We start from the raw sequence: 24,878 nt of genomic DNA, 5'->3' as shown, positions 1-24,878 counted from the left end.
TCAGGCTCTTAGCTCTGTATCCCTGGCACATCCTCCACTGAGCCTCAGTGCTAAAGTGGTGGGACTGCCCTACCAGGGGGACACGTGGGAGGAAGCCCAGGTGTAAGATAAGCCCTGAGGAGCTGCTAGTGGCTTTCTACCCACAGCTGTGCAGGATGGCCAAACAGGACCAGTGTGACCACTGTTTCCAGGCTCTGGTTGGATCTCAGGCCTCAGGATGGTTAGGCTGGAGGAACTCTTGTTTTCCACCTTACCTTGTGTTACATAGAGCCTCTTGAGACCCAGCCACTCCCCACATATATACATACTGTACACAGCTACTCCAAGTGGGCAAAGCCCCACGTTGGAGTGGGGCCGAGGTTGCTTTGGCCCAGGTTACTGAGGGTCTCTGATGCCTCCCCTGCTCCTGTCTGAAGTCCTGGCTGTGGTACCCAGCTCTGGGGGGGCCCACGTGTGTGTGGGGGGGGCCATGCTGTGGGATTCCAGAGCCACAGCTGGACACCACTGAAAAGTGTGTGGTGGGACCAGCCCAGCCCCAGAGGACAGGAAGAGATGCAGGGGGAGGGACTTGATGGAAAGAATCTTTGGGTTTGACCCCTCCTACCTGGGAACATTGCAGGAACTGGAGCGGCCTCGTCCTCTCCACAATGGTGGGTGTGCCCAAGCCTCTTGCCACCTGTGAATGGAACCCTCTCCCCCAGCCCAGGCCTCCTCTCCTGGGATGCCGAGCGAGCTGCTGTTTACTGTTGTCACCGGGTCCCTAGAAGCAGAGGGGGTTGAGGCTGGCCCCAGGGAGGGGGTGTCTCAGTCGCCTACCTTCAACACCCATGACCCCTATTCCTGGTGGGGGTGTGCCCCAGCCCTGATGGGGTTGGATCGAAAGCAATGGAAGCACTGATGTGGACGGCCCTGAATCCCAAGCCTGCTGCTGCCTCACCGTGAGGCTCACCCTGCGTGCTTCGGAAACAGTCCCCAGGGCCTCAGATGAGCCTTTAACAGCCAAAGCCCAGAGGATGGGGAGGCAGCCGATCACGTGCCAAGTCCGCCTGACCTGGAGAGGTGCCCTGGCCCAGTTCCTCCTCCAGCTTTGTGATGTTGCCTTTGTTTTCTTCTGCTTGGGAGGAGCCCCACCACCACAATAATGTCAGATGGCACTCAAAGAAATGCTTTGTCCAGTGCCTACTCTGCTCCATATCCATTCTCAGTCCTTCTTACAACTCTGTGAGGTGGGTATTTTTCCTGCTTTACCGATGAGGAAACTGCTCAAGGTTAAATAACTTATCTAAGGCCCCCCATCTAGTAAGTGTGCAATTGAGACAGAACACACACACACACACACACACACACATCTGATTCCAAAGTCAGGATGGGCTGGCTGGCTTTTCCCCCACAGCATGCTGCCTCTGCAGCCCAGGAGGCCAGGCTGAACACAGCTGGGGCTCTAGCTCTCTGGGGCTTGGTCCCCAGCTGCCTTGCTGGGAACGGGGCCCCTGACCACTGCAAGAGCAACAGGGCAGTTTCCGCCAGCACGGGCATCCCTCGCAAGCAGGCAGGTGGAGCTCTTGCTCCGCGCCCCGGCTCCTCTGCGGTCTGTGCAGCCGTTTGGTTTGCATTTCCTGAAACCGGATCTCTGTGTCAGAGCCGCCCCTGGGCCGGGCGAGCGCCTCAGCCATGGCCCTGCGCAAGGAGCTGCTTAAATCCATCTGGTATGCTTTCACCGCGCTGGATGTGGAGAAGAGCGGGAAGGTCTCCAAGTCCCAGCTCAAGGTGAGGGGCACCCGGGGCCCAGGGGAGGCTGGCAGACGCTTGATCAGCCCCTGCCGCCTGGAAGCCAGGCGTGAACACTGCTACTCCTGGGGCACCCAGCCATCCAGAGGCCCAGGCCTGGGGCCGGGGCCGTACTGGGTAGCTGGGGCAACGTGGCCTGGTGGAGGCTGCTGCCCACTGTCCACAAACCAGGGAGGTACATGCAGAGCCATTTCCCAGAGCTCTGCCCCTCAGCTGTCGGGAGGGTGGCGGTGGCATCATGCGGTTCTGAGGGCAAAGGGCCAGGCAACATCCCCGACTCCATGTGATGAGCGCACATCTCCCCAGAGTCAAGCTTGGGCATGCACCCTACTCCTTCCTGCCGCTTTCTCCTGGCTTTGAAGACAGACAGTTACCTGGTACTTGTCAGTCACTTCCTCCCAGAGCTGAGACATGCTTAATGAGCCTCTCCCAGTCCAAACCAGGCTGGCTTGGTCACCCTTGGCAGAATAGCTCCTCTGAACCCTGCCTGCCAGGTGGGACAGAGCTGGGAAAGGGCCAGAACTAAAGACCCCATTATACTGCTGCCAGTCTTCCCCTTAGGTTGGAGAATTGTTACCTTAGGCCTTGAGACCTCAGGTAGGGAGGGGGGGAATCTGAGCCCAGGAAGAGCCCCATCAGTGATTGCCCTCAAGTTCATTCCTTGGCCCTAGACAATTCCTGGCAGGCCATAAAGTTTCTTTCCTTCCTTTCTCCGGTCCTGGATTAGTGCTGCCTTCTCCACCCTGGTTAGTGGGGAAGAATCCAGGCCTTTGGACCAGGGAACACTGGGAGACAGGAGCAGGGTAGGCCTGGGATCTGTGGAACCTGCCTTAGGGGCTCATTAATTCACTCCCCAAGTATTTATTGAGCACCAGCTATGCACCTGGCATGAGGCTAAGGCCCTACATCCCTGGTATCTCCCCTGTGCATCCCCAAAGGAGGGGTGCAGTCTCAAGAAAACCTCCATTTTTAATGACTAAGGTAGGAGATGCCTAGAAACCTAAGAGTCTTGAATGGAACAGGATAGGTGTTATCTCCACCCCCACTCAAACCCCATACTTTGCTGAAGTTGGACACAATGAAATTGGATGTCCCAAACTGGTCATATCCCATAATCAATCTTAGCCAGACTTGTGAACTATCATTCTTGACTTCCCCAGGAAGGATCTTTTGATCATCTGGGAGAATGTCCCACCAGGCAGGTTCTTCCTTATATTCTACTTAAATCCTTTTACTGCAGATCATGTCATCTGGTGGGGTCTTCCGTACAGACAGAAGAAAAGCAGGTCATCCAAAATCCATCCCTGCAGAAACTCCATGCCCTACATCCACCTCCCACTCTGCCCCTTTACCATCTTGCAGCAACAATCCCACCTCCATAGTTTGTCTCCAAGGTACTGTTTTCTATCTCTTCACTACCTGTGGCTCCTGTGACCTCGCCAGGCTCTGTATGCCCTTCACATATGGAGAACACAGCCTCAGGTGGCTCCCTTTTTCCTGGTGCCATCAGCCAGTAAGGCTCCCTCGCCTGAGCCTCTGACTGGGCTGATGCCTGCTCCCCACCTCCACAGGTTGAGTATTTGAAGGGAAGGTTCCGTGGGGTGCTTGCATACTTGAACTGTTTGCTGTCTGTACCACATCACAGCTCAAATTGAGCCCACTGCCAGCAGCATCTTTGGTCACAGAGGGGATCAGTGGTAGATTTCTCCCTCCGCGTGAGACAGAAAATTGGTTCACTGGCAATCCAGTGAGCCCGATGTGTGGTGGACGGGGCAGAAATGGTAGGACCCATGTCATCGGAGGGAAGTGTAGGGAAGGCAATTCAACCCCAAGCCCATAAGTGGTAGGCACTGGAATGGGAGGAAGTAGTGATAATGTTGGGGGTGGGGATGCCGGAAAGGCAAAGGAGCAATAGAGAAGTGGTCAGAAGGCAGAGGAAGAAACAGATGAAAGAGATATACCAGCAGGGCCCACCGTCTCCCCTGAAAGGTTCTGGGGAGAAGGGAGAAGATGGGGTTAGCCTGTCCTTGGCTGGGACCAGGCAGGAAACCTGCGCCAGCCACAGCAAACTCTGTCTGTGACAGTCACCACTTATTCCGGATGTGTTGGTAGAAGGGCTGCCACTGGCTGTCCTGGGCAGAGCCCTGATGAGGCCAAAGGGAGGAAGAAGAACAGCAAGCCCTCTGAGAAGTGGCCCAGGGAGTCAGGCTTGGCGAAGAGATCAGATGAGTTTTCCTTTCTTTGAATTCTTGTAGAAAGTACAATGGCCTTTGTCCAGTTGGGTTGAGAACACTAAAAATAAACCAGTAGGAATGACACTTCTGCCCAGAATGTATTTAGGTTGAACATAAAAATGTCTTAGGAGTTGAGGACTGAGTTTTTGCAGGGTCTCCAGAATCTCCTTCTCTACAGAACTTCAGGAGTGAGTTGTCCTGACAGAGCTGCAGGAGGGGGAGTTTTGGGAATGTTGGGTTTCCTCGTGGCCACTCGCTCTTCCCAAGGGAAACAGCTTCCCTTTAGGCCTTGTGGGGGGTCAGCTGAGAATTTGGTCTCCTCCCTTCCCTACTGTGAGGCCTGGGGCGAGGGGCTGTGACTGGGGATGTGGGTAAAGCAATGGGTCTCTGGCTGGATGAGGATTTCAGGAGGCAGCAGGCCTACCACTTCCCCCTGACGGACAGGAGCAGGGGAAGGCAGGCAGGGCAAACTGGGACTGTCCCCACTTGGCTCTGTCAGGTCCCCCGGGCTCCCGGGCCTCCAGTGCGCACTCGGCAGTCCAAAGACCCAGGAGGGTCGCTTGCCACTGAGAAGCTCTGATGAGCTTCGGGCTTGGCCTCCTCCAGAGAGGGACAACTCTTGGTGGAGGGGAAGTTAAGAGCAAACTACAGAATCTGCCGGCTGGAGTCACTAGCTTTGTCCTGCCCCCTACCTGCTGCTGGTCTCCAGGCTAGGCTGAGGAGGCGGGGGAGGACGTGCAGAGCACTGGACTCAAAGCCACAGAGGTTTGGGCCTCTACTGCTCCCCAGCTGAGTGACCTTGGCAAGTCACCACCCATCTCTGAACTTCCAGCTTCTCATCTGTAAAGCCTGAGGGTTGAACTGTGGATCACTAAGCTACCCAGCTAACCTAGAAACATAAATGTGAACCAAATACATCAAAGTAGGCGAAGTTGAGCCTTGATCCAGGTGCTCCTTTCCCTTTTCAGAGCCTGTCTTTCCTTTGATGGCCATACCCAACCCCGCCAGCCCCTTCTTGCTCTCAGCAGAGATTCCCACCTTTTAAAATGCACGGTGCCCCTCCCTCACGATAGTAATTAAGCTGTAGTACCTGCTGGTTGAGAAAAACACACTCAGTAACCCTTAAAAGGACCTGTATATTTTCAAAGAATCACTTGGCACCTAGATACACTTAAAGACTACACAGGCCATGTAGTCGAGAGAACAAGGTTGTTCACGGTGCAGTCATTGCGTGGTGCCTTCATGGATTCTCAACTGCCTGTATCTGCATCTACTCCTCAGGGCTAACCACGACAGAATGGTGGGCATCGCCCCAGTCCCTATCCTTCCCTGCGCTTGAGCTTTTAGCGAAATCCAGACCCCCAGAGGAGAACCACTTTCCCACGTGCCTCCAGAGGAAACAGTGAATAAATGAAGCCTCTTAAAGGTCAAAGGCTGCCAGCCCAGAGGTCAGGGGCTCCCTAGGTGGGTGGGGAGCCTGTGGGAGTTCTCTAAACGGGAGGGCCAATGGCAGCTTGTGAACACTAGACACCTGGACCCCACCCCTGGAAACTCTGAGTCAGTAGATCTAGGCGGGCCCCCACGTATTTCGGTTTCACTAGCTCCCCAGGTGGCTGATGCTCAGCCAGGGCCTACGTCAAGAGCAGGGGTAGAGTCCTGGTGTGGCGAGACCTTCCTCTCTGAGCCTTGGTTTCTTCAACTGTAGAAGGAGGATAATGAGAGTCCTTGCCTCTGGGGCTGAGGACTAATTAAAATCAGCAGGTGAGCGCCTACGCACTGGCCTCCACCTCTACCATTTCCTTTCCAGGGGGACCCTCCTCTGGCCACACCCACTCCCCACCCCGGTCCCCACCCAAACCCAAGCACCGGAAGCCTGGCAGTCTGAGGGCTGCTAAGCTTTCTGGGGAGAAGCCCTGAGCCCTGAGTGTCTAGAGCCTTTAATTCCTCCTTGTCTGACACCTGGGCTCACAGGGGTCGAAGCCTCTGCCCTGGACTCCCCAGGTTACACTGGCAAAGGTACAGGTGAGGAAGGTAGGTCTTAGAGGACAGTATAGGCGAATGAACCCAGGAGAGAAAGAGCTCAAACAACTGTGTGTGCTGTGTGGCAGGCTCTACCCCAGGGTGGGAGAGTGTCTGTACATCGTTTCGTTGAACCCCCTTTTTCAGAAATATGAAAACAGGCCCTGTGAGGTTAATTTGCTCAGAGAGATTCAATCCATGTCTGTCTGACTTTTGTATTTCTCCTACTTCTTTCCATGAAGCATTTAAGTTCATTCAACAGCTTTATTAAGTTTCTCTTATATGCCAGGCCCAGAGATACAGCAGTGAATAAAAGAGACAAAAATCCTCACTCCTGTGGGGCTAACATTGCAGTCAGAGAACACAAATGATAAATGAAATAAGTAAAAATATATCATGTGATGGAAGGAGGAAAACAGAGCAGAAGTGGGAGTTAGAGAGGATGGGGTTATAGATTTACACAAGGTGATCAGGGAAGCCCTCCCTGAAAAGGACCTCTAAGTAAAGACTGGAAGGAGGAGAGAGTGTGAGCCATGACCTGGGAGAAGGATGTTTCGGGCTGAAGGAATAGCAAGTGCAAATGCCCTGAGGCAAGAGGTGCCTGGCCTGTCTGAAGGGATGTCAAGGGAGCCAGAGTGGCTGAGAAAAGTGAGGGAGAGGGATGAGGTCAGAGACCGTGTAGCAAGCTAGTCACGTGGGCCTGAGACCTCGGATTTTACTCAGAACAGTAGGAAACCATTGGAGCGTTTAAGTTAGACTTGAGGAGTCAGTCAGAAGCATTCAGTATGTGGGGGACATTGTCCTGAGCCTGGAGTGAGGGTTGAAATTAGAGTCCTTGCTGCCCTCAAGGAATATAGCACACGCGGCAATGCTCACACAAACTGAACAGCAAAAGGGTTCTGACAGAGCAACTTAATAACGGGGTATATTAATAACAGTGCTTAATGACACCCTTTGTTTTTATCTACAGTTTCAATTTTTTTTGTCATAAAAACAATATATGCTCCTGATTTTAAAAAAAATCAAAGTGCAGAAGAATATAATTTTTTAAAAGATGAAAAATTTGTTATGAAACTAAAATAATGTTACTGGTTAAAAATTCAAAGACAAATGTAATGTTAAAGAAAATGAAAGTCCCTCCCCTCCCTGGGGAGGGGTGGTGAAGTGATAGCTGTTAACAGTTTGCTGAGTCTTCTAGATCTTTTCTAAGTGCAAATAAACATATTAGGGTGAAATTGCTGACGTTTGGTTGTTTTGATACACTAAAATAGTGGTTTGATATGGTTCGACCTAATCTTTGCACACCTAGGTTTACAAACATTTTACCCTACAGCTTGCTTTTCTCACCTGCCAGTAATATTATGCATATCTTTCCATGTCTATTTATACAAATATAATAATAAAAATAGCTCACAACTTTTGTTAAGCGATGCACTACGCAGCAGGGGCTGTGCTAAGCTCTTCATTCTAAAAAGCCCTGTGGAGCAGGCTCCTTACTATCTTCACCAAGGAGACTAAGGCCTGGGAGCATCAGCCTGTCTCCGACTCTTCATATTACAAACAATGCTTCAGTGAACATTCTTGGACATTTTTCTGTTCCCATGAGCATCTGTGGGTTGGGTGACTAGAAATGCTGGGCTCATGCCCAATGTTAAGTTTGATAGATTCTTGCCCTCCAGAGAGACTATCGAGTTGCACCTCACCAGTAAGGCATTCGAGTCCCCATTTTTCCACAACCTCCTCAGACTTCATATTACCAGTCTTCTGCATCGATGTTAATTTGTTAGGTAAAATATCGCATTTTTGGCCTTTTGAGCTTTCTTTTGCTCGGCCCACTCCAAACTCTTTGGAGTGTACTTTCTCTTCTAGTAATGGCCCTTGAGCCATTCTCTACTGCTTGGGACCTCATCTGCTTCTTTAAAATGTATTTTGTCTTCTAATAAACTGTCCTTTTCTGCAACTTGAAAAAAAAATCACATTTTCTATACAGGAAGAGAACTAACCTTTGCTCTGTGCAAACCTAAGTCTGGCATTCCATATATCATCTCATGACATCCTCACAGCTCCTCTGCATGGCAGGTATCACCCTCTTTTTTATTGACAACAAAACTGAGGATCAGAGGGCAAAGGAGTTTATCTAAGGCTTCACAACTAGAAAGTAAAGGTCCCTGATCTACCATGTACCCCCACCCACCCCCACTGAAGTGGGGATGGACATTCAGGAAACGTCCTCATAGAGGTGCTTTAAGAGGCTTGAAGGAAGGTAAGAATATGGGTAGTTTGAAAAGAGGCCAGGAGGCAACAGGTGGAAATATGTAAAATTGGAACAACACCTGTCACTTTGGAAGTGGCTATTTATTTCTCTTGTGTTAGTCACCCTGGAGTGTAAGTGCTAAGCACTGAGCCAGTGGCCCTCTTAGAGTGAGGATTGGTATCCTATGATCATAGATGTATTACTCAGTTCTTTTCTGGAATAAGTGATAGAAACCAAACTCAAAATAACTTCAGGAAGATGCTTTTTATTGCCTTACATGACCAAAACTCCAAGCATAGCATTGGCTTCAGGCATGGCTGGATCTAGGTTCTCAAGTGATGACTCTATCCCTTGACTCTGCTTTTTCCATGGAAGGCTTTATTCTTAAGCAGGCACTTCCCACACAGGGACAAAGATTTCAGATGCATCTATCTTCTAACAACTTCACAATCCCATGGAAAGAGTATATATACCTCTTTTCCACTAGAGGAAGCAAAATTCCTAGGGCTGATTCTCACTGGCCCAGATTTGACCATATGCCCATCCTTGAACCAATCACTATGATTCCGATGTGCCCTCCCTTGCAGACTGGTGGGGCAGGGCTGAAAATGGTCAATACCGCAGATATTGAGAATGGAGGAGAGGTACTTCTTAAAGGAAAATCAAGTCTCCATTACCAAAATAAGGGAGGGGGGCAGAGTTTATCAAGAAGACACTTCAGATGTCCTCTAGAACAAGAGATGGCAAAACTAAAGATGGCATATGGGTAATTTGAAGAGTGTGGGAAAGAGGGTTGGGGTGGGGATCAGGGATGGCTGCCCACAGGGAAGTTAGGGAAAATAAAAACACTCACACTCTTGATGACCCCCCAACTTCTCACTTCACCAAGTTGAACTTGAGGCCCAGGGGAACATTGGGGAGAAGTGTCAATCCTTTCTCCCCCTCCTCTCACAAAAGGGAATAAAGAAATAAAGAGCTGACACACATGCCCTCTCCGAGATGTTGCCAGCTCCTGCCTTGGATGAACTGATTCCAAGGTTAACTGCTGGTGTTAGACTCAGCCCTTACACACAGCATTTATTGACTGCCTTTGGTATGCTGAAGAGGACATGGGCTCTGGGACATAAAGATGGACTGAGACCTTGTCTCCAGAGTTCAAAGTCTAGTTGGGAAAGGGGCGCAGGGTAAATCCAATAGGGAGGCAGCCTTCAAAGCAGGGCACACCGAGTCCCAACCTCAGCTCTGCCATTTAGTCTTCACCTCTCCGAGTCTCAGTATCTTTATCTGAAAATCAGTTATACTAATGTTTGTGTATCACGGTTATGGAGATTAGACACAGGCTATAGAACGCACCTCAGACACTGGCTGGCACATAGTATTTGTGCAATAGTGAATAATCATTCAGGCTTTCTGTGGTAAGTGCTATAACAGATCATCCCAAGGCAATTTTATTTTTTTCCTGATTTCCTTGTTCAGACTTCAACCTCTTTGTTCTAATATCATGAGCCTGTAAGCCAACTCGTATTTCCCCTCCACACCATCATGGCCGCCTTCCCTTCTAGGCCTTGTCTTCCACATCCCATGGACCATTCTTTTTTTTTTTTTTTAAATTGGGGAATTGGGGGAGGGGAAGAGCCAAGTTGTCCTTCAATCTTAGTTGTGGAGGGCACAGCAAGCTCAGCTCCAAGTCTAGTCACTCTGCTCAGCTCATGGTGCTGTGTTCAGTTAGTTGCGGGTGGGCATAGCCACCATCCCATGTGGGAGTTGAACTGGTAGCCTGTTAAGAGTGCATGCTCTATCCACTTAGCCACCTGGGCGGCAGCTCAGCTCAAGGTGCCGAGTTCAGTCTTTAGTTGCAGGAGGGCATAGCCCACCATGGAACAGGCAATCTTGTTGTTAAGAGCACATGCTCTCACCAGCTGAGTCATCCTGCCACCTGTTGGCAGCTCAGCGGCAGCTCAGCTCGGGCGCAGCTCACCAGCCCATGTGGGAATCGAACCAGCGACCCTGTTGCTCAGAGCTCGCAGTCCTAAGCAAGAACTTAACCAACTGAGCCACTCGGTCGGCCCCCATGGACCATTTTTCATGACCCCTCCTTTGAGCCCTCTCCAGCTCCCTCCCATCTTTCGAAGGGCAGTGATTGGAACTGCGCACAGCCTTCCCAGAGCGGATATACCTGGGTGGTGGGCACTCTGCAGCCTGAACACCGAGTCTTTGGTGGAAACAATGGTATATGTGGGGCTTCTGCCCGGGGACGACAGGCCGTCTCCCTGTAGACAGCCCAGCATCATAGGCAATCTGCGGAGTTGGGTTTGAATCCCAGGCTCACTGTGTGGGTCCTTGGGCAGGTTCCTGAATCCCTTGAGCCTCAGTGTCCTTGTCTGCAGAAAGAGGACACCCCTTCCTAATGAAGTGTCTAAGAGCATGGCTGCCTGGGTTTGAATCCCAGTTCTGCCAGCTCTGACCTTGGGTGAGTTACTTAATGTCTGAGGGTCTCGGGGATTTTTTTCATCTCTAAAATGGGGATATTATCAGTTATTATGGGGATATTATCAGTTAAATGAATTACATGTATAGTGCTTAGCTCAGTTCTTGGTGCATAGTAAGTATGTAAGTTTTAGTTTTTTGGCTTTGTTTTTAATTGAGGTATAACTAACATATAACACATTAGTTTCAGGTGTACAACATAATGATTCAATATTTGTATATACAGTAGACCCTTAAACAATATGGGTTTGAACTGCGCGGGTCCACTTACCCGCAGATTTTTTTCAATAAAGGTACAGTCAGCCCTCCCTATCCAGAGGTTTTATATCCACAGATTCAACCAACCTCAGATCAAAACAGTATTTTCAAACCATGGTTGGGGATGCACTGGTGTGGAGCGCCGACTGTATGCACTGTTCTCTGCCACTTCATATAAGGGACTTTAGCATCTGCAGCTTTGGGTATGAAGGGGTCCTGGAGCTAATCCCCCATAGATACTGAAGGACTACTAAGTTTGGGGGTATTCAAAAGTTATATGTGGGTTTTTTACTCTGTGGGGGTCAGCACCCCTAACCCCCTCGTTGTTCAAGGGTCAATTGTACTGGGAAATAATCACAATAAGTCTAGTGAAAATCTGTCACCATACATAGGTACAAAAAAAGGTTTTTACTTGTGATGAGAACTTTTAAGATCTATTCTTTTAGCAACTTTCAAATATGCACTACAGTATTCTTAACTATAGTTGCCATGCTATACATTAGATCCCATGACTTATATTATAACTAGAAGTGTGTACCTTTTGATTCCCTTCACCCATTTCTCCTACCCCCCCACCCCTGCCTCTGGTGACCACCAATCTGTTCTCTGAATCTATGAGGGTTTTTTGGTTTTGTTTTGCTTTTTATATTCCATATATAAGCAAGATTATTTATCTTTGTCTGACTTATTTATCTTTGTCTCAATTAGCATAATGCCCACAAGGTCCATCCATGTTGCTGCAAATGGCAATACCCTTCTTTTTAGGGCTGAATAATATTCCATTGTGTACATACATAAGTTTTCATTGAATGGAACAATGTGTGCAGAGGAGTTAGCCAGGATGGGGCTGGGGACAGACAGGGAGGTGGGGGCCGTCCTTTGGCCCAGTTGCGGTTGGCGTGCGGCAAGGCTAACTGCCACTCTGTCTCAGGTGCTGTCCCATAACCTGTACACGGTCCTGCACATCCCCCATGACCCCGTGGCTCTGGAGGAACACTTCCGAGATGATGACGATGGCCCCGTGTCTAGCCAGGGATACATGCCCTACCTCAACAAGTACATCCTGGACAAGGTGGGGCCCAGCATGGGGGAGGCACCTCTAGCCTCTCCCCACTTCCCAGCCCAGCCAGCACCCCAATACATTCAACTACCCCCACCAGCCTAAAAACTCCCATGTTTGTCCCCTCTGCACATCCCTGCTCGCCCATCTCCATCCTTCATAGCCCAGCCGCTTGCCCTTCGGTCCCCCTTAACTCACCTTCCGCCGCCCTCATCTCTGTCTTAGCCTCCACCCCTCCCATAACTTTCCACCACATCCCTGCCTAGCCCGTTTTCAGTTTCCAGCTGTCACCTTTACAGAGGGCTCTGCAGCTTCCCCCAAGTGCTGTCCCCACTGCTCCTCCCAGCTGTCACTGTCTTCCCAGTTTCTTCTTGACTGTCCCACTTCCCCCTGGGCTTCTTTTTCTTTCTCCCCTGGGCTGAAGGACTAGAGTTTCTCTGTTGGCAGGGGACTTGGGTGGGTGTGGCTGCGTGGGGTGGTGGTGGTGGGGTTGCAACCAGCTAGTTACCTAGTAATCAGCTCAGGGGTGCCTCAAGTTAGAGCCCAGACTTGGCAGGATGGGAAGCAGGGGAATAGGTGACCCCAAGAAACCAGCTAGAGCCTAGTTTGTGGGTACAGCAGAGATGGGGCAGCCTTCTTGGCTGACATGCAGGCCTGGTGGCAGGTGGAGGAGGGGGCTTTTGTTAAGGAGCACTTTGATGAGCTGTGCTGGACCCTGACGGCCAAGAAGAACTACCGGGTGGATAGCAACGGAAACAGCATGCTCTCCAATCAGGATGCCTTCCGCCTCTGGTGCCTCTTCAACTTCCTGTCTGAGGACAAGTACCCTCTGATCATGGTTCCTGATGAGGTGAGGGTGATGGCAGCCCCAGGGACTGAATCACCTGGGGCCAAATTGCCTTTGTACTTCTCAACATTCCCTTTCTTCCTTGTCTTCCCCGTCCACACCAGCTGTTTTCAGATGCCTAAACAGCCCATATCAGAGCAATTGTGCCTTCTCCCAGGAGAGCCAAAACTGCATTTGCTCAGGGCTCTGCTGGCCCTCGCAGTAGGAAAATTATCTGCAAATTCAGTTTACAGAGAGGTCTAAATGCCTGGTACATTGCTGAGTATTTAAAAACAAAACATTTAAGATCAAATGGCAGAATTTCAGGCACTGTGACAATCTGAGAAGGGTGCTACATGAAGGGAAGGGAGACCTTTCTGGGACGTCGCTCCAGTTACTCCAGGTGGGCAGCCATGTTTGGCCCTGGTTCCAAATTTCCTGTTCCTGTCTTCTACAATATAGGGGAGAGCCAGGCAGACTCAGCTTAGGTCCCCAGGGAGGGCACCCTGGGTAGAGAGGCCTAGAATCCCACCCCTCTCTCCTCAATCATGGGTGAAGCCCAGACAGGTGCCCCCCTTTCCCAGTCAACCTGCACCCCCCCCTCCTCTTCTTCACCCCTCTCCCCACCCATTCAGCCTTCTCCTGACCCTTTAGCCCTCTTTCTGTGAAGATGCCAGGGTGATTTTAGATCTTTAGATTAGGGTATACAGGGGCGGGGTCCTCTGCATTTACAAGAAGTACTGGCATGTCGAGCTGCACTCAGATTTGAATCCTTGCTTCTGTGTGTGGGGAGGGCGAGGGGAGCCACCTGAGCCCTGAACTGTTGTACCCCACTGCCAGCTGAGACCCAGTAGCCCCCAGAGTGAAAGTCCTGGAGAGAGTTCCCCAAGAAGCTGCTGGGGCAGGAGAGGGACATGTGTCCATCTCCACAGACACCTGGGTGGGCACCCTTGTCAGATCCCTGCCAGTCAGGGCAAGGTGGCCTCTCAGAAGGCTGCTTGCTGCTGTGACATGCAGAGTGAACAAAGTGCAGCAGGATGTACCCCAACCACCACTTCCTGTTCCTCTCTAACAAGTTTCCTGTCCCTGCCCTGCTTGCCCCCACCCCCAATCCCCTTGCCCTCCCATAAGGGAGGATCCCCAGCGATGGGGCTTGGAATAATGGCTCAAATGGGACTCAGGAGATCTGAATCAAGTTCTGGTTGCCACCAGCTTGCTGTGTGCTTTAGAACAAGATCCCCTGCTTGAGCCTCAGTTTTGTTATCTACAGAGTGAGGGTATTGGATGAGAGGGCACTCGCACCCCCTCTGATATTTTCTATGATTTGCTTCCTCTGCCTGGATCCCGGCCCTCAGCTCCCACCTTCACCCTGCCCTTAATTTAAGGCAGGAAAGAGTGGGACTGGAGGTTGGGAAAGAGGAGAGGGTGCCTGAATTGGGGTTGGGGCTTCAGGATCTCCTCCCAAATCTCTACCCTGGTATCCACCAGCGTTTAGTCTTCTGCTCTGGCCCCCAACCCCGAGCCCGTCACCTCTTCCCAAAATCTGGGCGCCGAGTAAGAGCGCCCCCTGGTGTTGGTATCGGCAACAGCCGGCTGTAGTCACCAGGCCTTCCGTCTTCCCCTCCAGGTGGAGTACCTGCTGAAGAAGGTGCTCAGCAGCATGAGTCTGGAGGTGGGCTTGGGCGAGCTAGAGGAGTTGCTGGCCCAGGAGGCCCAGGCCGCCCAGACCAGCGGGGGGCTCAGTGTTTGGCAGTTCCTAGAGCTCTTCAACTCCGGCCGCTGTCTGCGAGGCGTGGGGCGGGACACACTCAGCATGGCCATCCACGAGGTCTATCTGGAACTCATCCAAGATGTCCTGAAGCAGGTCAGGCCAAGCTGGGAACTCAGGGACGACCTCAAGGATGCGGGGGGCAGGGGGGTGGGGGGCGGGAAGCCTCTGACTTTGCTCTGGCTGGCAGGGCTACCTGTGGAAGCGAGGGCACCTGAGGAGGAACTGGTCAGAACGCTGGTTCCAGCTGCAGCCCAGCTGCCTCTGCTATTTTGGGAGTGAAGAGTGCAAGGAGAAAAGGGGTACTATCCCACTGGATGCGCAATGCTGTGTGGAGGTGAGGGGGACAGGTGAAGGGGTGGAGCCCATCTCAGGGCTCAGAAGGTCTCCCGTGTGGTGTGAGGGCAAGAGGGTCAGGGGGAGGGCAAATGGAGAAACGCCACAGAGGCAAATTTCTGCTTAGATGAGCATAACCCAAATACACCTGGGTACTTCAAGGCCATTCTTATCCATGTCAGGACTTAAAAAAAAACAAAAAAAAAACAAAACTGCAAATCAAACACTAAAGTCATTGGTGAATAATGTCTATTTTGCTAAAGATAGTAGAAGAGATGGCCTATGTCTCACGCTATACAGCAAAACTTTCTCAATATTTTCTTTAAAGATCTTTCTCCTTTACCCAAATTCCATTCCCTTTGGCAACTCTGTGCCTCCCTATTTTTTCTTTACACCCCTCTCCTCTCCCCTTTCCCCTCCCTTTTCCTTCCTTGGTTCTGTCCATTATTATTTTAGAAGCTCAAAACAACAACCTTTAAAATTGTAGTAAAAATATATGTCTAACATGAAATTTGCCATTTTAATGATTTTAAGTGTACAATTCAGTAGCATTGAGGACATTCACAATGTTGTGTAACCTCACCATGATCTATTTCCAAAACGTTTTCATCATCCCAAACAGAAACTCTGTACCCATTAAGCAATAACTCAACCCCCCCCTTTTTATTTGTCTTCATGAATTTGCTTATTCTAGGTAACTCCTATAAATGGAATCATACAATATTTGTTCTTTTGGGTCTGGCTTATTTCACGTAGCATCATGTTTTCAAGATTCATCCATGTAGTGGCATGAATCAGGACATCATCCCTTTTGGTGGCTAAATAATATTCCATTGTGTAGATATACCACATTTTGTTTGTCCATTCATTCATTGATGGACATTGGGTTGTTTCCATCTTTTTGCTGTTGTGAATAATGCTGTTATGAATATCCATGTACGAGTTTCTGGGTGGACATATGTTTCCATTTCTCTGGGTACATACCTAGAAGTAGAAATTGCTGGACCATATGGTAACTGTTTAACTTTTTGAGGAACAGCGAAACTATTTTCCAGGGTGGCCGCACTGTCTTACATTCTCACCAGCATGTATGAGGGTTCCAATTTTTCCACATCCTCACCAACATTTGTCATTTTACATTTAAAAAAATTGTTACAACCACCCTAGTTTCTGTCCATTTTTGTCAAATGAGGAAACAGGTGTGACTGTGGAAAGAGCACAGATCTAGGTAGAAATCCCAGCTCTACCACTGACAGGCAGTGCAAACAGGGCAAGTTCCTGGACCTCTTAGGGCCTCAGTTCTTTCTCTGTAAAGTGGAGCTTTATAGAGAATAATGGCTGCCTGGCAAGGTTGCCTGGGAGGAGTGAATAAAATGATGCATATAAAACACTAGTACTGACCCTAGAACACAAGAAACTCAATACGTGGTAGCTATTATTTTCCACTAGCATGCAGCTTAGGGAAGGCAGGGGTTTGGCCTGTTAGGCACACCTCAGTATCCCAAATGCCTAGAACAATGAGTGGCACTCAGCGGACACTCCCAAATATCTGTGAAATTAATGAATGAAGAACGTTCTCAACAGGCATAGCCGTGTGAAAAATGAATGCCCTGGATAGTGAGGACCCTGTCACTGAGTGGCGACTAGATCCTAGGCTCGGTGGAGAGATGCCAAGATGAAAACGTCCCCACCCCACCTTCAAAGAGCAAAGGCTACAAGAATTGTGGGGACACACTACCCCCATAACTAACCTCCATGCCGGGCCACGCAGGCTCCTGGCAGAATGGGAGGGGTGTCCAGGGAAAATGGTCAGCCATGAGGGGTAGGGGTCAGAGCTGGAGCACCCCTGGGGCGGGGCAGGTGTGGCCCTGACGCCAGTGAAGCCAGCTTGTCTGGGGCCACCTGTCCCCTCCCAGGTGCTGCCTGACAGAGAGGGGAAGCGCTGCATGTTCTGCGTGAAGACGGCTTCCCGCACCTACGAGATGAGCGCCTCAGACACGCGCCAGCGCCAGGAATGGACGGCTGGTGAGTGAGTGCTCACTGGGTGGCCTGGGTCTGGCTGGGCCTCAGTCGCCTCATCTGTGAAAAGGGGGTGATGACATTTTGCCCAGCGAGACGCTGGAGACTGGACTCGAGCGACTCCTAAAGCCCCTTTCCTGTCCCAGGCTAGCCCCCTACTAATCCCCTCCTGCTCCCTCCGCAGCCATCCAGACTGCGATCCGGCTGCAGGCCGAGGGGAAGATGTCGCTGCACAAGGACCTGAAGCAGAAGCGGCGCGAGCAGCGGGAGCAGCGGGAGCGGCGCAGGGCCGCCAAAGAGGAGGAGCTGCTACGGCTGCAGCAGTTGCAGGAGGAGAAGGAGCGGAAGCTGCAGGAGCTGGAGCTGCTGCAGGAGGCACAGCGGCAGGCCGAGCGCCTGCTGCAGGAGGAGGAGGAGCGGCGCCGGAGCCAGCACCGAGAGCTGCAGCAAACGCTGGAGGGCCAATTGCGCGAGGCGGAGCAGGTGGGGCCGGTCCCGGGAGCGCAGGCGAGGGCTGAGGGTGCGGCGAGGCGAGGCACCTGAGTTGAGGACCGGGAGGCGGGGCCTGGGGCGGAGCCTGGGCCGAGGGCGGATCCGGTGGGCTGAGGGGTGGTGGCTTGGGATAGAGCCCTTGAGCTTGAAAGATGGGTATGGGGCGGGGCCTGTGCCAGGGGCGAGGATTGTGGGATAAGTTAAGAGTGCTGGGTGCAGGAATCTGACGGAGGTATGGCGTGAGGGGAGAGATGGTATGGGGCGGGGCCCGAGTCAATGGATGCGTGCTGCGGCTGGAGCTGAGTGCTAGGAGTAAATTGGGGCCGGTTCGGAGACCTTGGCTGTAGGAGGGGCTTGTACTGAGTAAAGGCTAAAGACTACGTAATTAGGGATGAATTTGGATCAAGGTTGGAATAGGTTGGACTAGACTTAAATGCTGAATTTACGATGAAACCAGTTTGGGGGATGCAGGATGGGAGAAAGACAGGATGAACATGGAGGAGGACTAGGTGTGTAAGGCAATTAGATTTAGTATTTAAGAGATCTAGAACTGGAGTCAGGGACACATGGATTCGTTCCCAGCTCTCCCTCTTTAAGAGCCCAGTGATCTCAGGCAAGTTACTTAGCCTCTTTCTGTGCCTCAATTACCTATCAGTGACATGCTGATGCTAATAGAACTTTGCTCGTAGAGGTCTGTGGGGAGATCAAATGAGGAAACACTTAGTTGTTATAACAATTATAATTATAGTCACTCCCTTTCTATCACCAGCCTTAATTATAATTCATAATATACAATAATTATTAAGGCTGGTGCTAGGAAGGGGGTGACTTGAGCCCCTTTCTCCCATGTAGCACCTGTTCACTGATAATTATCTGACCTAGTCAGGCTCTCAGAAAGGGATCATCGGATCAGGAAACCCTGACATGAAGGAAGTCCCCAGACTCTCACCTGGACATAGCTAGTTGGGCCAGCCTAGCAGAACCCTGGGAAAACTGTCACCTCCCTCCCTTGTGCCCCCATTGACCTTGCTCTTCGTCCCTGCGCAGGCCCGGGCCTCCATGCAGGCTGAGATGGAGCTGAAGAAGGAGGAGGCTGCCCGGCAGCGGCAGCGCATCCAGGAGCTAGAGGAGATGCAGCAGAGGCTTCAGGAGGCTCTGCAACTGGAGGTGAAAGCTCGGCAGGACGAGGAGGCCGTGCGCCTAGCCCAGACCAGGTAAGACTGAGGGAACCCCTTCTGCTTTTCCTCCCTGACTCTCCCACCGTCCCACTTGGTGAGCACCGGCCGGGTGCCTTGGCTCTGGAGACAACACAGTGCACATCCCGCAGGCTGCTGGAGGAGGAAGAGGAGAAGCTGAAGCAGCTAATGCAGTTGAAGGAAGAACAGGAACGCTACATCGAGAGGGCACAGCAGGAGAAGCAGGAGCTGCAGCAGGAGATGGCGCTGCAGAGCCGCTCCCTGCAGCAGGCCCAGCAGCAGCTGGAGGAGGTGCGGCAGAACCGGCAGAGGGCCGATGAGGATGTGGAGGTGAGACTGGGGTGGGAGAGGATGGAGACTGGCAGAGTGACCAAAGTAATACTCAGGTGCCAGGGCCTTTCCTCAAACCCTGGCTCTGTCTTGTCTGGCTGTGTGACCTCCAGCAAATTGCCTAACCTTTCTGTATTTCAAGTCCCTCATCTGGGAGAGGGGAATGGTAATAGCATTGTTATGAAGACTAAATGAGAGAATATGTGATATTTAGTATGTAATAAGGGCCAAAGAAATATTAGCTGCTATTTTTATCATTATTGTTTATCTGGGCAAAATTTTTCCTCCTACTCTTCCAACCCTGTATTTTGCTAGCCCTGTATTTTGCATGCACTCCTTGGAGTCCAGATCTCTATAGAAGAGGGTTTTGGGTGTTTTTTTGTTTTGTTGTGTTTGTATTTTGTTTTTATTAATATTGTTTATTTTATTTTGCTTTGTTGGCTTACATGGTCATTGTAAAAAATTCAAACTTAGAAATATGTAGCATAGAAAGGGAAAGTTCCTCTATAATCCTCCCATCCCACTGCCAACAGCTGGGTGAACATTGGAGCAGATGTTTTTGCATTAGTTCCTGGAGAGGTGGTGTGGTGCAATGGTTTAGAGGCCAACGTGTTTCCCTGGGCAAGTCATTTAACCTTTTTGCACTTGTTATTAACTTCTGCTCTGGGGGTTAAATCAGACAATAAATATACTTGGCACATCTTAGCTGCTTAATAAATGGAAACTATAATTATGATTATTTTTGGCCCTTGGGGGGTGCCCTGAAATTACACACCAATTCTGTACATATACATAACTCTTTACAAACATACATGAGTTTTCCTGAGATGATCATAGCCTTTGTCAGATGCTAAGGGGCCTGTGAACCTGAAAAAGTCAAGACAGCCTGTCTTGGATAGTGACTCTGACGCACTCTTCACTGGCTCTGCCCCCACAGGCTGCCCAGCGGAAGTTGCGCCAGGCCAGTACCAACGTGAAACACTGGAATGTCCAGATGAACCGGCTCATGCATCCAATTGAGCCTGGAGGTGAGAAGGGGCAGACCCTGGAGCTTTCCCTGGCGTTAAGAGGGAGAAGGGAGGGCGAAAGGGATATATTCAGATCTACAGAACCAGCACAGGACTGAAGGTCAGGAGGGTCTCCTCTTTCCCAAGGGCCGAGGTAAGGCCCCCCAACCTTTCCCCTTTTCATGCACCTTTCTCTTGACTCATACCTGCCTTTTCTCCACCAGACAAGCGTCCCACCACCAGCAGCTCCTTCACAGGCTTCCAGCCCCCTCTACTTGCCCGCCGTGACTCCTCCCTAAAGCGCCTGACCCGTTGGGGATCCCAGGGCAACAGAACCCCCTCACCCAGCACCAGTGAGCAGGAGAAGTCCCTCAATGGTGAGGATGAGGCCCCTATCTTGGCTTCCACCCCTCAGGAAGATAAACTGGACCCAGAACCAGAAAATTAGCCTCTGCTTCCTGGGGCTGAGGCCCTCCAACTATGAAACAGTCCAGAATGGAACCTAGTTTATTTTTTGCATCGGCCCCAGGCCGCAGACTACTGAGGCTGTCTGGGATGTTTATTCTTGAGAACTTGACCCTGTGCCTTAACCCCAAGGACCCTACGTCCTGGGCTGGGAAAGAATAAACAAGCAAGCCAGGGGCCATCTGCCCCCAGACTGCCACCAAATTGTGGAGGAACATTTCCAAATAAAAACTGTTCTTGGAGTGAATCATTGATCAGGTCTGCTGTCGTCTCTCCTGCCATTTCTTCTCTTTCTTGCTCAAGTCCACTTAACAATCCCAGAAGGAATAATGTATACAGTGCAGTGGCTAGGAAAGTACACTCTGCCATTTACTAACTGGGTGACTTTGGTCAAGTTTCTGTACCTCTCTGTGCTTCAGTTCCCATGTTAGTAAAATAAAGATAATAATAGAACCTAGGGCCAGCCTAGTGGAGCATTGTTTAAGAGCTGGCTTGGGACGCCAGAGGGCCCTGGTTCGGATCCCACATATGAGGGCCAGTGACACTGCCCTCTACAGCTAACATGCTGAACAACAGCTCAACCTGGAGCTGGGCTGCCGTGAGTCGCCGGCAACGGTGTAGGCTGCAACCCCTGCTGCAGTGGGTTGCCATGGGCTACGGTGTGTAGCCAGCAGCCAGCGTGAGTGGCCAGCAGCCGCCATGAGTGGCTGTCCAGAAGCCAGCAACTGATCTGCCTCACCTGGGAAGAACGCAATGATGGTGCCAACTTGGGCCAGTGAAGCAACGTCTTCCACAACTAGACTGAAGACCAAAAAGACAGCAACTTGTCTGTTCCCCTTCCCCCAATTCCCCAATAAAAATCTTAAAAAAAAAAGAACCTAACTTATTGGGTTGTGGTGAGGATTAAGTGCTTGGCACATAAGCAAGCACTGTTATTAGTATCACCCAAAAGTTTTTATTAAACATCCATTCTATACCCTGTAATTTCCTAAATTATTTAATTCTGATGGCAGCCCTGAGAAGTAGGTATTATTATTCTCATTTTACATGTGGAGAAATTGAGGCTCAGAAAGGTCAGGTAACTTGTCCAAAGACTTCCAATCTTGCTTCTCTTCCCATATTATCTGAGTCTCTGACCTTGTTACCTAAGACAGAGATTTGGGAATCTGGGATGACTTGCTCCCTTCCTCTCATCCCCCTCATGCAAAACTCATCATCAAATCCAGTAGAGTCTCTCTCTTTCATACTCTCATATCTATCCCCCTTCTCTATCCCCATGGCTACTGCCATGGCTAAGGCCATTGTATCTCCCACCTGCATGCTTACCTTTGACTCCTTCTCCATCTTGCCCCATATCTAATCATTCTCCAAGTCCAATTGATTGGATTTTCTTGGTCACTCTCAAATCTACCCCCTTGGGGCCATGTCTCATGGCCACTGTCTCACTCTGGCCCCCATCACCTCCCAACTGGATGAGAGCAGTGACTGGGCCTCCTTGCTAACCCTTCTCCCCATGGCTGCCTGAACGGGCTTATCTGAAATGCAGATGTGTCCTTGACTCTTCCCACTTTCCTGTCTCTCTGTGGTAAGCTGGACAGTCAAGTTCACATTCTCATATATTCCCTGGGCATTCGAGGCCTGTGAAGATCTGAAGGACATTCTATGCCTCTGTTTTATAGATCTACTGGCAGCTCCCTCCATTTTTCTTACCTCTGGGCCTACACATGGGTGCTCTTTACACCTTACTTCACCAGCTTGAGTTCCTTGAGGGCAGGGCTTGGCTCTTAATAAGCATGCAACAGATGTTTCTTGAATGAATTCATGAATAAGTACATTCTAAAATGAATGACTGGGTGTCACCAGTTTAAAAAGAATAAAGTAAGATTCAAACTCAAGTCCATTAATTTATCCAACAAATTATTAAGCTCTTATTATATGGCAGGTATTGTGCTAGGTGTTGGCTATATGGCACAGAACAAAACAGATAGAGCCCCTGCCCTCCTAGAACGTATGTGCTGCTGTCTGATATCAAAGTTCATGTCGTTTGCAAGTACATCAAACTCTATTGCAAGGAACTTTATTATAATCTATTTAAAGTGTCATGAAACAAAGCTGCCAGTAAAACATGATGCATATTTCAGGAATGGGAAGTGAGGCTCAAACTCTAAGTGCGGTAGGAATTCAGAAAAAAAAGGAAGCATTAGGTAGGAACTGGAATTCGAGATGGCCCTTAAAACTTTTAATAAATAAGAAAGGAGAGTAGGGGGCGGTTAGAGTGCAGTGCTCATAACACCAAGGTTGCCGGTTTGATCCCCACATGGGCCACTGGCCTGCGCCTTCCACAACTGGATTGAAACAACTGCTTGACTTGGAGCTGATGGGTCCTGAAAAAACACACTGTTTTCCAATAAATAAAATAAAATAAAGATTTTTTAAAAAGGAGAGTAGAAGGGCCGGTCGAGAAAGAGTTTTAAGAAAATCAATTTGCAGATTCTCAACTTCCAAGTGTTCTCTTTACCAATACCGCTTTCATCCTTCACAATTTCACTGTTCCTACTTTCAATAGCAAGGTTCACCACTCACCCATCTACTATCTTTCAATGGTGGACTACCCAAAAGGGTACATTTCCTGGAACACTAAACAAAGCAACAATTTGAAATGCTAGTGTAGGACTGTGGGTGCTGAGAAAGTGAATGGCTGAAACACTGGACAACAAATTCTTTTTGTTTTCGAGTCAGGAGATTTCTCAATCTTTGCTTCCAAAGGACTTAACCACATTGTCAGCTGAAAAATCATTAACAGTATTTTTTTTTTATACAATAAATCTCTGGCTTTTTCTGGGCAAACAGCTCTGTTAGATGTCATTGCTATATCAAAACCCTCAATTCCCATCTTCTTATTATGTGAACAAGTTTTCTCAGCTTATAAATGAAAAAAAAAAACAGATCTGGAATTGATGCTGAATGAAGTCTCATTCTAACAACAAGTAATATTCAACTGTGAACATATGAACTACCTGGGGGGAAAAAGTAGCCCATGCATTTCATTAAGAAATACATTTCTGGGCCGGCCGAGTGGCGCAATGGTTAAGAACTGGCTTGGGACACCAGAGGGCCCCGGTTCGGATCCCACATATGAGGGCCAGTGACACTGCCCTCCACAGCTAAGATGCTGAACAACAGCTCAACCTGGAGCTGGGCTGCTGTGAGTCGCGGGCGACGGCGTAGGCTGCAGCCCCTGCTGCAGTGGGTTGCCATGGGCTACCGTATGTAGCCAGCAGCCAGCGTGAGCGGCCAGCAACCGACAGTGAGCGGCCGTCCAGAAGCCAGCGACTGATGTGCCTCGCCCGGGAAGAGCGCAGTGATGGTGCCAACTTGGGCCAGTGAAGCAACGTCTTCCACAACTAGACTGAAGAACCAAAAGACAGCAACTTGTCTGTTCCCCTTCCCCCAATTCCCCAATAAAATATCTTTAAAAAAAATTTAATTTCAACTTATATACATATTTTGGCTGCAAAGATGTATGATATGGTGATCAATAAAATTCTTTCAAGCATAAAAATATGTGACATTAAGATTAGATTGTTGAGGGGTAAGTGGAGTGGAAATAACAAGTACAAGGAGAAAAAGAGAAAAGTAAAATTTTTTATTGCTAAAGAAGGGCTTGTTCATGTATTTTTTTTAAATAAATTTTTATTGGGGAACAGTGTGTTTTTCCAGGACCCATCAACTCCAAATCAAGTAGTTGTCTTCAGTCTAGTTGTGGAGGGCGCAGCTCTGTGGCTCATGTGGGAATCGAACCGGCAACCTTGGTGTGATGAGCCTGTGCTCTAACCACCTGAGCTAAACAACCGCTCCTTGTTCATGTATTTTTAAGATGTATAATGGTGAGCATCAAATCACTACGGGATTTGAATCTTATTCAATATATTTTAAAAGGCAATATGGCAATTTTATATTAAAATGTCAATATTTATTAAATAGAAGTTACATCCTCTGCAACTATTGTTTCAAACTCATGATGAAAAATATTAGATGTCACTTTAAAAACGTGAAGGAGCTACACAGTTCTTATAAATTCGTTTAGGAGTAGAGGGGCAAAATTTTTTTAAAGATATTACTATGAAGGACCTGTAACTAGAAAAGAATGAGGCCTGATGATAGACATTCTTGGAAGCTAAGTAGAGTTTAGTGTTGATGTGGCAAGCCACCTCTAAGCCTCAGTTTCTTCACCTGTAAATGGGTCCATTCCAGGTTTTTGAATGTTCTATTGATGGGACACAAGGAGGCATAGATGAAGTTTGATATAGTGAAAGAAACATCACCCTGATGCCTGAAT

General features: G+C 49.6%; 1 protein-coding gene across 1 annotated transcript; it reads left to right on the top strand.

Moving 5' to 3' along the window:
• The first annotated feature begins 1,613 nt into the window (after positions 1-1,613).
• Positions 1,614-20,786, top strand: DEF6 (DEF6 guanine nucleotide exchange factor). The gene is made up of 11 exons (XM_019660827.1): positions 1,614-1,767; positions 11,972-12,112; positions 12,765-12,950; positions 14,554-14,790; positions 14,885-15,031; positions 16,947-17,055; positions 17,234-17,532; positions 18,589-18,755; positions 18,869-19,067; positions 20,005-20,095; positions 20,299-20,786. Exons 1-11 carry the CDS (start codon positions 1,672-1,674, stop codon positions 20,520-20,522), a joined length of 1,896 nt encoding a protein of 631 aa, XP_019516372.1. The 5' UTR covers positions 1,614-1,671; the 3' UTR covers positions 20,523-20,786.
• The last annotated feature ends 4,092 nt before the right edge of the window (positions 20,787-24,878 follow it).

This window comes from Hipposideros armiger, unplaced genomic scaffold (assembly GCF_001890085.2).
Source record: "Hipposideros armiger isolate ML-2016 unplaced genomic scaffold, ASM189008v1 scaffold_331, whole genome shotgun sequence".
Classification (NCBI taxonomy): Eukaryota; Metazoa; Chordata; class Mammalia; order Chiroptera; family Hipposideridae; genus Hipposideros; species Hipposideros armiger.
Note: the sequence above shows the minus strand (reverse complement) of the source record. Positions and strands in the feature narration are given on the sequence as shown.